General features: G+C 44.5%; 1 protein-coding gene across 1 annotated transcript in view; it reads left to right on the top strand.

The window, feature by feature from the left end:
• Positions 1 to 9,596, top strand: part of gfra2b (GDNF family receptor alpha 2b) — a 56,414-nt gene extending 46,818 nt beyond the window's left edge. The window contains exons 7-11 of the mRNA XM_056587735.1: positions 3,405 to 3,514; positions 4,148 to 4,288; positions 4,824 to 5,005; positions 8,390 to 8,437; positions 9,468 to 9,596. Coding sequence (XP_056443710.1) covers positions 3,405 to 3,514; positions 4,148 to 4,288; positions 4,824 to 5,005; positions 8,390 to 8,437; positions 9,468 to 9,596 — 610 coding nt within the window. The remainder of the gene's footprint in view (positions 1 to 3,404; positions 3,515 to 4,147; positions 4,289 to 4,823; positions 5,006 to 8,389; positions 8,438 to 9,467) is intronic.
• The last annotated feature ends 2,904 nt before the right edge of the window (positions 9,597 to 12,500 follow it).

The following is a 12,500-nucleotide window of genomic DNA, read 5'->3' as shown; positions in this document are numbered from 1 at the left end:
ATATGGTCTTATGTTTTTTTATATATATCAAGTTAAATTGAGAGGGACGCGTGTGCATATATCCCTAATAGAGATCAATGTGTCCCAGCTGTATTCTGACAGTGTATTAAGGGAAATGTAACGGTACACATCAATCTGGATTCAGGGGCCACTTAGGTTTTCTAATAGAGTCGTTCACTGAGACCTCCTAACTGTAATTCCATTCCAGATCATTCCAGACTATATTTTTAAAAAATCCAGAGGCCCTGAGGAAGAGTTTACGTTGCATAAAGTGTAACCTTTAAAACAAAACAACATTTTAACAAATGTTAATGCAGTATTCAAGATAAGAGACGTAATCTATCAAACAGAAAATGTGAATGTCACCGCAGAAGTTCAGGAGAATAATATGAATTTAACAGATAAATGTGCAGAAAAGTGAGTATGTAAAATAAATATACAAATATCTATTCACATATTGTGAGTAGTATAACACACATGTAAATGTCAAAATTCATAACAGATGTAATCAGAAGCATAATTTGCGACTTTGGTTGTTGACTTTGTCCAATGTAGTTTAAAGCGAATTCTGATACAGATTATGGTATTAAATTCAGAGCCTTATCAGCTAGGAGTGGGAGCCAAAGATACTAGTGTGTCCTTTTGTGTTACTGCCTACAGTAATCTTGATGGGCTTTAAACGTAGGAACCCAGAAATTAATAATGAAGCAGAAGTCATTGGTAATGTGTAAAATCCCTCAGACAATTGCAGCCAACAATGAGTTATCTTTGTCTCTATTCCCGTGATAAAGAGGAGATATTTAGCATTCAGTAGATTAGTATTCATGGTTGGTTAATAAATAGAGATAAATAGAACAGAAAAACCAAAGCAAGACGGTTACAAAAAACTGAAAATGTATGCATTCAAGAAACAGAATTGTCCGGGATGACATAACATTGAACACTTTAAAATAATATATTTCTTTGCAAACAATTTAAATAGGTTGATTGTTGTTGTTTTTCTTCGTTTGATTCAAAAGTGCCCTAGACTTTGCGTAGTGAAAGAGCTGTCTAGCACTTATAAATCACATGAGCTGACCTTTAATTGACAAGTAGTCCAGTCTGTGCTTTCATCCTTTTGTTTGGTGGACAGAGCATCACACAATTCACACACTTGATGTGTGTTGAAACGTGAAGGCTATTGGCTGACCTTCCTCTTCATCGACAGCGTTTCTGTCCGTCCTATGAGCACACTTCTAAACACAGTGCTCGCTATCGTCGAAAGAGGGCTACCTCATGGAATGCTACCTGGGGATCTCGGTATGGGGTCCCGGTTCGTTAATGTTCATATCACGGTACAAATGAGAATATTTGCCATGAAAGGGGGTCTATGGCACAGGAGTCAGTGAAGTGTATCGTCTCGTGTGCTCAAACAGATGTGCCTGCAGCGATAGAGGCCGGGTGCTCATCAGTACATAAATACATGCACGTCCGCTGCCAGAGAGGTTTCATTTAAGGCTTTGTTTTCTGATGTTTTGATTGGTTTTAGTACTAAGTCATGTCTTAACATGGTCTTTGGTCATTTAGCTAGTTGTTTTCATCCAAAGCTGAAGACAAAGATTGTGTTTTAGTTAATTAGCAGATAGCGGTCAGACGTCTTGCTACAGGTAGACTGAAGACGTTGGGGATTGAACCCGGAACCTTTCTGCTAAGACTCAAACAGTCTCACCGCTACACCAACCTACCCTTCTGTACCTCAATCCACATGGTTAACATGAGACCGTTAACCACCACAACTGATTCATGAACACTTTTTTGACACTATGCAAGTCACAACATATGTAGATATAAAAAAGTATATATATATTCAAAACATAATAGAACGTAATCATAATTAAAACGTTTAAACAACGGTTTATGTCCTCCCTGTGTTAATGCTGCTCTCTTCCAGGTATTTATCTGTACTCTAAAGACATGCAGGTTTCCGTAATTAAAGAAACAAAATTGCCTGTAGCTGCGGATGATGTACAAATGTGTGTGTGGGTGAGTTTGTCTGGAATTTAGGATATCTTCCTTGTGAATGCAATAGAAGGTAATTTGTGGTCGGTTTGATTTGGGAGAGGAAGCACTGAAAATAAATCGACTAAAATAGGTCAATGCGTGCATATGCATACATTCATATACATATGAATCAGATCAATGAATTGAAAATGATTCATGGGAATTGTGAGGGCTGTGACATCAGCAACATCCCCTCTCCCCCGGGTCATACTGACCAGGGGAGGTCATACTGGTCATACTGACCAGGGGAGGTCATACTGGTCATACTGACCAGGGGAGGTCATACTGGTCATACTGACCAGGGGAGGTCATACTGGTCATACTGACCAGGGGAGGTCCCAACTTTGCCCCTAACTAAGCTTGTCTTAAAAAACGTTGGAATCTCTCTTCCGATGAGCGTTGTTTTACAAACATCGGGTTTCATGCTTTGGAGCATGCTGTTTATGGCTTTTTTCTTGAGGAAATGACATGGATCCTCATCACTCTTGTCCTATCCCTGGACAATTCAGTAGCCATGAGATAATGCACAAGAAACCATCCCGATTTTTAAAAAAACCTCTTCATAATGATCCATCATTGCTATACCTGCCTTGGGATTATAGAGCTACGACAGATCTTTACATGGCAATGACTCAGACTTAATCCCAAACACCAGACTTGTATGACTCATGCTCTCCTTCCAAAACGGTGATGCAGTCACGCGATTCAATAGCATTCAAGACGTCATTCATAGCAGTTGTTATCTCATCCGATTACACAGTCTTTCACCGACAGACACGTCATCGCTTGGGTGCCAAACGCTCATGTCAAATGATCACCTGCCAAGTGGCGTGTGGCAGCCACTCGGGTGGCGATGGACGACACTGTTCTCCACTGCCAATCCCTTCACAACTTCACTCCCATCACCACTCTCGACAGTTTCTCCCGGAAGCCCTGAAGAACTCCGAAATGGTTTGATTGCATCACTTTGGCTGCCCTTTGGGCCTTTAGCCGGTCTCGAACCAGACACGCTGTGTGTTCTATGAATCCGAAGCCATTATCTTCAATGGCAGCACTTGTCGGCCTGATAGAACTTCCAGCTCTGCTGAAAACCCTGGCACCACGCAGTGCCACCCACCAGCACCCATTATAGCAAACAGAACAACACCCAAGATCCAATCTTCCCGGTGTGTGTGTGGGGGCCCTCCTTGGCTCATCTGGTGTGCGACCGGCATTGCTCTTTGTTTTTAAAATCTAGATGCTGGCGTTTAGCGCCAAAATTTGGCCGCTAGGTGATTTGGTGGTTGAGGATTCCACTGTGCACGTTGTGTGGTTTTGTTATGGTGACACAATGATATGTATGGTGTGTCTCTGCGTTGCTTTAGGTCCAGACTGGCTGACTACCACATGAACTGCCAGGTGACTCCTCACACCGTGACGGGGTGCCCGCAGGATAACTACCATGGCTGCCTCATGGCCTATGTTGGCCTCATTGGTGAGTGGAACTCATTGAACCCATTGGTAGGTTAACTAATTGGAAAATTAATCTAATCTAATGAATAGAGTTTACCCGCAGCATGCGAGCTATCAGAATCAAAACAATGTTTTTGCCAAAGTACACGATTGGGTCTGAATGCAAGTGATGACAGCTTACATTTGACTTGGCTTCATTGATAAAAATCAGCATTAATAATAATAATAATAATGAATATACTTCTAATATTTTTTTATCATATATCCTATTATTTTTTTACGTTTATTTGCTCAGCCTTGCTTTGTTGTATTGTCCCTATGATTATTATTGACGTTTGTGGGATCAGGTTTTTTTTCCTGGAGATGGGTTTATGATGAGTATTGATTGATGAGTGCCCTGCTGGCTTCCATCAAGCTCGCAGAAGTCCACCGCACTCTAGGGGGGCTTCTTTCGCTTTACTCCTCGGCAGAATATTGCTTTCGGAATGATCCCGAGAGCAGTCAAAGCACCTCTCCTCAGGGACCCCAGAGAATCCCTCTCTCCTGATTCTTATTCCTTCCTCGTCATTAAGAGCCCCCCATTCTGAATTAAGTCATCGCGCTTTCTTTTTCTCTTCCCCTTTTTATTCACTCTTCCGTTCCCCATCGGGCCCAGGCTCCGACGTGACGCCGAACTACAGCGACAACAGCCCCACCAACATCACCATCAGCCTCTGGTGCACCTGCAGAGGCACGGGCAATCATGAGCGCGACTGTGATGCCTTCCATCGGGACTTCACACATAACTCCTGCCTCAGTGAGTCGCGCTTATTAAGGGTGTATGTGCATGTGCCTGTGTGTGTGTGTGTGTGTGTGTCGGTGAGAATGTACCTGTGACATTTAGCAGTGAAGTGGTGTGTGTCTGTGTGTGTGGGGGGGGGGGGGGGGAGTGGGTGGGTGTTTGTGTGTGTGTGTGTGTGTGTGTGTGTGTGTGTGTGTGTGTGTGTGTGTGTGTGTGTGTGTGTGTGTGTGTGTGTGTGTGTGTGTGTGTGTGTGTGTGTGTGTGTGTGTGTTTGTGTGTGTGTGAGAAGATAAAAAACATCAGTGAACAAAATGGAGAAAATGGGAAATTGGAAAAGATGACGTTTGTGCCCTCACCAGTGCGCCTACCTGCGAAATGAACGTGAACGTGAACTGTTATTTCTCTTGCAGAATGTATTTTTTAGGCAGGTTAATGTACCGGTAATGTACCCGTAATGTACGTTTTCCTCCTGTGGTTCCATATAAATAACCAGGCCAATGAGAAGATGACCTTTCACCCGTCCTGTCTATGCCTCTTTTTCCCCTCACAGGAAACGCAATACGCGCGTTTGGCTATGGCTCGGAGGCACCACTTCCTGTCACGGAACCCTTGCCCACGTTCCTTCCCCCCGCCCAGCCGCCGATCCTCGCCAAGCCTGGCCCTTCTCTCCATGGCAACGCGCTCCAACCAATAGACAGCGCTTGCATGTTCTCCACTTGTGCTAACTTGCAGGTGAGTGGGTCCTTTCACGTTGATGTCTATACCGTACAATTCTCAATCCTGTGCCGTGACATGGACTATGCCTTTGAATATGGATAACTCTTAATAGTTTAACGTCAACGCTCAGCAAACAACGCCAAAGGGTAGTAGCTCTCTCTGTTGAGACGCTTTTGATTAAATCCTCCCTGGCATTCGTCTTTATCCACTTCTGAGATGTCTGCCACTGAAGGGATACAAGAGACGAAGGGTGTTTCGATCACGCCATCTCAGAATACTTTTGAGACTTGGCAACGCCGTGAGGTCGTTCCAGTATTACACCTTGACTTCTTTGAAACCACAGACGTCAGTTTTGTCAGCCTCACATTCTCTGAAAAAAACTTTATGTAAATCGATTCACCCACCTCCAAATTCTTTGCTTGTCTCGCCCAAACACAATTCTGTCTTCTGCACAAAAGTAGACATTCTGAGGTGGCCTCCTGTAACCTTTAAGACTAAAGGAGTTAAAAAAAAGGGTAATGGTTTTGTAACGACCATAAACGTAGAAATAAACTGTTGCTGACATTTACCTGTTGTTTTTTTTGCACTTTTTCTTTTGCACAAGTGCTCCGATGGCATTTAAGAGGGACATAACAGCCCGGCCTACACCTTTGCCCTTACCACGACACGACCGTTCAAACATTGCTGAGCTCCTTCAAATGTAGGCCAAAGCCCAGAGAAGTCAACCCTGCAACATAGAACTTCGGAACGAATTTTATTCGGAAGTTCTAGAGAAAGCCTCAATGAGATCACAAAACGATATTCCCTTCCATCCAAGTTGATGGAAGGGAAACGTTTTCATACTCTTCGTTTGAAAGCACTGAAATCGAGCGCGAGCAGATGAGGAATAGTTCAAGCTTTGAGCATTCTCATGTGAGCCGGGCCCTTTTAAGAAATAAACATGTCGTTTTCGGTGAAAAGTCTGCCCAACCGGGCGGTTTGTACACAGACATGAACGGGAAAATGTACGTAAGCCATTTTGAAACTGATCCCCCACCTCTATGAAGCTTATCCCTGTCGTGTCGAATTCCTGATTAGGTAATCTATTATGTAAGGGGAGAGGGGGGTTGCAGCTGAGGGGTTAAGAGCCATTATATAGAGCTATACATTATGGAAGAGGTCTAGTCAATTAATAATTCAATGTAGTTATGGATTTGACCGGAATAAGGGGTTATCCAGCCAACTTTCTACACTCTTGCGCACACAAGCGCTGTGACGAGAACTAAAATGGCCACGAGATGCTACACAAACAGTTTCACACGACGGCCTTCAGGGGCAAGGTATGTGTTCCCTTGTCTCGCCCAAAAGATTAAACATGCATGATTTATTCATTTTTTTTTTTTTTTTTTTTTGTGTTCTTACTATACTACTTGAGATAGTCACATTACACATTGCACACTGCAAAAACAGAGAAGATTGTGATGGGGCATCGAAGGAAGAAGTTCAATATTGTGAGCCAACACAAGGGGCCGCACAGGTGTGTGAGGTCTGCTGAAGTCAGGGACAAAGTGTCTCTTTTGGCTGGGCCTCGGGTTGGATAGGGTTAAGGCTGATAGGGGTAGGGTTGTTCTATAACATAATTTGAGCAGTTCCTTACCCACAAATGGATGGCTGCCAGGTAATGACAGGGTCTCCTGGAAGCAGAATGTGCAATCCTTTTTACTCACAAAGATGCTAGGCTATTATAGCTTCTAGAGCCATTAGCGTATTCTAAAGTGTTTGTTTCCCCACTAGCCACGCTAAGCTAAAAAGAAACGCTAAGTGAAGCGGTTCCTTCCTGAACTCAGTCACTGTATGATAACCGTATGATAACGGACCGTGTGTGTGTGTGTGTGTGTGTGTGTGTGTGTGTGTGTGTGTGTGTGTGTGTGTGTGTGTGTGTGTGTGTGTGTGTGTGTGTGTGTGTGTGTTTGTGTGTGTGTGTGTGTGTGTGTGTGTGTGTGTGTGAGTGTGTGTGAGGGTGATTTCATGGGTGGATGTATGTACTGTTGTATGTGAATCATGTATATTTGTGTGTGTGTTTGTTCACGTGTGTTATTGTGTACTACCTGCAAACTACTGTCCTGGCATTTACATAAAATGTACATTTTACCTTAACATATTTCTAAAATCCCCTACTTTCCAGACTCAATTTATTTGCGATGATTGGGTGCGTGTCAAAAGAGTTTATTGCCGGTCGAGTGCTCGGATCCGATAGGCTCATCTAGCTCGACAGCGAGAGGAGATTGCCTAATGAGATGCTGACGAGAAAGATGATGGCCGACAGTGATAAATGGGAAGACCAACAATCACAAGTGTGTGTGTGTGTGTGTGTGTGTGTGTGTGTGTGTGTGTGTGTGTGTGTCTGTGTCTGTGTCTGTGTCTGTGTCTGTGTGTGTGTGTGTGTGTGTGTGTGTGTGTGTGTGTGTGTGTGTGTGTGTGTGTGTGTATGCATGCATACATACGCATGTGCCTTTGTATGTATATTAATAGATGTTGCCATGGTGCGATGGCCCTGCTGCCCGATGCGCTCTATTGTCAGGGTAATTACAGTCATTCCAAATCGTAGCCTGAAGCTGTTTCTCTATACATCACTGCCACGTACATAGGTCTGTGGCGCTGCCTTCTCTCAACTTATGTATGGTTTGATGAATGTATCCTGCAAGGCACGAACAATGTATAAACATCTATATATTATATATAGTGGACATCTTTATTGTTTACTCACCTGGAATTCATTTGGCTTCACAGTCAAAGATTAAACTTGTGTGTGCGTGTGTATATATACTGTGTATGCATGCTTTTTCCCCAGGGCCACAATGTAACATCATACACAGGGCTGTGGCGACACACACACTTAAGTCTTTGCTGACGTCTATTTTTTTAAATCCACTCCTCGTTTCTTTTCTCTTCTTACTTTTTGAACGCTTTGATTGGTTCAGTTACCTGCTCGACGATGCGCACGAGTTCAAACACAAAACATAAAGGCCTATATTCACACATTCAACGGCCAGATATTCAGCAAAGCCGTGGAAACAAATAGGACCCTTATTTACACGTTTGGTGTCACATTGTAATCAGACACCTCCACCTCCCCCTGGATCAAGTGGTTTCTCCGTGATTGCATCACCAAGTCCGAGCTTGTAATGTTTCCGTCGATAACGACACCACTGATGACGCGTCCTCTCCTTAACGAGGTACTTCCGTTAGGGCCAATCATATCCTCCAGGAGCCAATTAACACCGCCTCCCATCCCGGCCCTACCGCAGCGTCGAGCCCCCGTTGGACTCTCAACCACTCAGGTCACACTTTGCCGAGACATTGCTGTTTTGTGTTTTAACGTGCTGTTTTTGTTTCTTGTCATCCGATTGGTCGACGCAGGACAGTGGACGGAAATGCATTCCCTCCGACGACTTTGACTGCGAGGAGGTGAGGATCGAGCTGGCCCTGTGGCCCCATTCAATGCAACTCAATTCAATATGATCACCATTGCTGTCTCAAAGGGCTTCAGAGGCCAAATATTTATGACTAACCCAAGCCAACCAAGAGGGCAGGAAAGAACTCCCTTAATCAGCAAGGAAGAAACCTTGAGGAGGAACGCAGAGTGGGGGACCCCTCCTTCCAGGGAGGGTCAGGAGTGCACTGGTTGCCATAATTGACATACATACCTACATACACATTAACAGGCAAAACATTTGAAATCGATGATGGGGTGCTGGATAACCATAAGGAGAGTCTAGGCATCCAGTCGCAGTCACCGCAACACGCTAGAACAAACAGAATAACGAATTAGAAGGGGAAAGTGCATATAAAGTGCATATATTGGCTCTGTGATCCCGTGGCCTTGTTTGTAAGCTCCTGGTTTTAGTAACCACTGTCAAATTGTGAGAAATAAGTAATAAAACATTGTAGTATTCACACAGCCCTCCTTTGATGACGTTCTCCACCTTGAGAAGGGATTCCATTCATTTACAATTTGGTAAATGTTTTGTTTTGTCTCAGAACAGACAAAGACATCTCCTGATGTCTTTGTCTGTTCTGAACCCTTCTCATGGGAACAAACAAGAGGAGAAATATGTGAATATATCAAATATGTAAACTCTATTTGATAATACCGACGATGACAAACTATTTATCCTCTCTCCACCTTTTCATCCTTCCTTTTCTTTTTCATCTCTCTCCCTTGTTCTCTCCTCCTGCTTTATCTTTCCCTCGTTCCCTTTCTCCTCTATCGCTCTTTTTCTCTCTCTCTCTCTCTCCCTTCCTCTTTCACTCTCTCTCGCTATCCTCTCTCCAACGGTTCCTCTCTCTCTTCTTCTCCCTCCCCCCCGTCTCCCCCCTCTCTCTATCTCTCTCTACCTTTCTCTCCCCCTCCCACTCTCGCTTCCATTCTGCTCCTGTCATCTGTCATTCGTCATCTCCTCGTCTTCCTCCTCTTCTATCGTTCCCCCCTTCCCAGGGCTCCATAGAGTCTCGGAACCGGGACGAGGCGGAGAGCGGCGGCGGCGGCGACCAATCACAGCGCAGCCTCTGTGTCACGGTGGGCGTATCCATCCTGGCCGAGTTCCTGCTCAGGGTCCTGTACTGAGAGGATCACGACCGCAGTTAAAACAAAACACACAACAAAAACAACAACAACATCCACCACACCAACCAAACCAAAACCACCGTCACCACACCAACAACAAACAAACAAACCGACCGACACACACAAACCAAGAAACAAACACCGATTTATCGTGGGACCCCGGCTGGATTGCGGCAAGAGCTGACTTCGCGCCCCTCAGGATGTCTTGTGACATCATATCCTCCACTGCCTGAAGAAAGAGGTCGACGCACCAAACACACAAACAAAGACTGGGAACTGTACTGCCGGGATGGGTTTTTCCTCCGGCAGTGGACAGAGAGATCGTAACAGAAGACTAAGACTACGGACTGCTTGTGTGTGTTTGTGTGTCTGTGTGTTCGAAAATGCACGCGCACGTGCGAGTGCACATGCACATGAAGGGTAAATAAAGGACACCGGAGAGAGATGTCTTTGTCACACAGCTGTGACACAGGGTTTCCGCAGTGCAGGGTCTGAAGCGATTGTTTGCTCTGCGCGACTCCATTTAGGCTGTGTTTCCCCCACGGCGCGTTGATCTTTTTATTTGTATTGTGTTTTTCCTTCGGTCGTATTCAGATGCACCACAGACACTGCGATGCGGTGACATGATGGTGTGCCTGCGAACAAGCAAGCCTCCCCGATCAGCAGATCACCTCTGTAGCAGTGTGGCAAGCCAGATAGCTGGGGAGGAGAGCAGACAGAGTTGGTGGTGATGGGGGCAGACAGACAGGCAGACAGACAGACAGAGGTAGACAGACGGATAGACCGATGGATGGATCACAGAGCTACTCAAATTCACTTAGTTCTGAATCATTTGGCTAACTCTCGCTCTCTCTCTCTCTTGCTCACTCTCTCTCTCTCTGTTGCTGTAGTCACAAATTAGGTACAGTGCACACACTAAGAACATGCACACACAAACAGATACATACACAGACATACGTGCATAGAAATCTCCTTTTGGATCTGGTTGGTAGACAGGGTTTCCTGCACCACATGCTTTTCTCTAGTGGGCTCTTTTGCTGGTCATCGACTCCTCCATTTTGTTGTAAACATATTGTACAAAATGTGTTTTTGTGAAGTATGAAGAAACATGTAAATCTAATGTAATTTAAATGGAGAGTGTATATTTCGCACAACAGTCATTTACGTGGGCTTGGTAGTGTGTGTGTTAAACGTGTGTGTGTGTGTGTGTTTGTGTGCAGGCAAGAGTGAGTTTGTGTATGTATGTGTGTGTGTGTGTGTGTGTGTGTGTCTGTGTGTGTGTGTGTGTGTGTGTGTGGGTGTGTGTGTGTGAGTGTGTGTGTGTGTCTGTGTGTGTGTGTGTGTGTGTGTGTGTGTGTGTGTGTGTGTGTGTGTGTGTGTGTGTGTGTGTGTGTGTGTGTGTGTGTGTGTGTGTGTGTGTGAATGTGTGCGTGCGTGTTCATTGTGTTCAACATGTGTGTGTGTGTGTGTGTGTGTGCGTGTGTTCTTCGTGCGTTCTGGTGTATCCAGCCTCTGGATTATTTTCTATGTTTGACGGGCGGTTCTAGAATGTTCGAGAAGGTTGGAGAAGGTTCTAGATTAAGATGACCTGCCATGGCCTGTTACTGAATGAGGTGAACACACAAGCGTTCCTTCTGGGCTGACAGACTCCCTTCTGGGCTGTTGCTGCGTGGATGACCTTGAGAGTCGTGGATCACATGTCCCTGTTGTAATGCGTACTTTAACGGCTGTTTCTCGAAACCATACGAAAGAAAAGAAACGGAAACAAGCTAATGAAGGCGGGAAACAATTACCCCAGTGGTAAGAAGAAAATAAATAATATATATATATATATACTGATATACATATATATAGACATTTATAACAAGGGAAGATTGTTTCAATTTGCTGGCATATTTGTTTTGAAGTTTAAAGTGCTACAGAATGTAACTGAATTATGTGTCTGGAGATTTCAATAAAATTCCCAACGGTACTCGTGTGGCTCCCTGATGGTCATGTGTGCATTTGAGTTGTGTGTTTGTGAACACATCTTTTTAAATATTTAAAGTTCAACACTCATTCCACTGAATTAATGATGGGTGCTTCATTATTTGTGTGGCAGGAATACAAGGACGATGACGCACATGTGATTTAGATCAGCATATATTTGGTGACTCAAACGCACACAAGGAAACACGTTACACACACACACACACACACACACACACACAAACACACACAAACGCACACACACAGACAGGGCAAGGAGTGACGTGAATGCAGGTATGAAAGGGCGAAAGCAAGCACGAATGAGAGACACAGAGAAAGCCGGGGGTGAAATAGTGGTAGGAAATAAAAACCTGAGAAACAAACAGCAAGGTGAAACGATCTTTGATCATCAAACAGGGCCGAGAAGAAATAGACTTAAACAAACTGCCTCACTTCTTCCATCGATTAATTTCACACTTCCCTGTCGCACCTTGTCATTCTCCTACATGCTAAACTCTTTGTTTGGTCTCCTTGACAGCCATAACAAATCTGTGCGCTCGAACCTTCAAAACATTCTTTCAAATCCACACATAAAAACGGAATCAAAGTCCTATTTCCATCTTTTTCTCATGGGTTAACCGATTCGGCTTTCAATTTCATCAAGGCGTACATTGGAGGGGGGTCCAAAGGCGGTGTTCCCTCGTGGCCGGGGCCCAGTCCTAGCCTGGTTCTACCAGACTCTCGTACTTCACTTCATTTCATTTCATTTGTACAGAGAGTCTGGACCTAATCAATTGACAAACGTTAACTCACTTGAAGGCGGGTGTCTGTTGGAGTTTAAAATGATTGGATCTGCCCAGTGCCACTCTGGATCTGCCATAACCAATCGCTAACGTTTGGTTGTGACGTATGTCATGCGCCGGGAATCACGCGCAG

This window comes from Gadus chalcogrammus, chromosome 4 (genome assembly GCF_026213295.1).
Source record: "Gadus chalcogrammus isolate NIFS_2021 chromosome 4, NIFS_Gcha_1.0, whole genome shotgun sequence".
NCBI lineage: Eukaryota > Metazoa > Chordata > Actinopteri > Gadiformes > Gadidae > Gadus > Gadus chalcogrammus.
The sequence above is the reverse complement of the archived record's forward strand: the minus strand, read 5'-3'. Positions and strand labels throughout refer to the sequence as shown.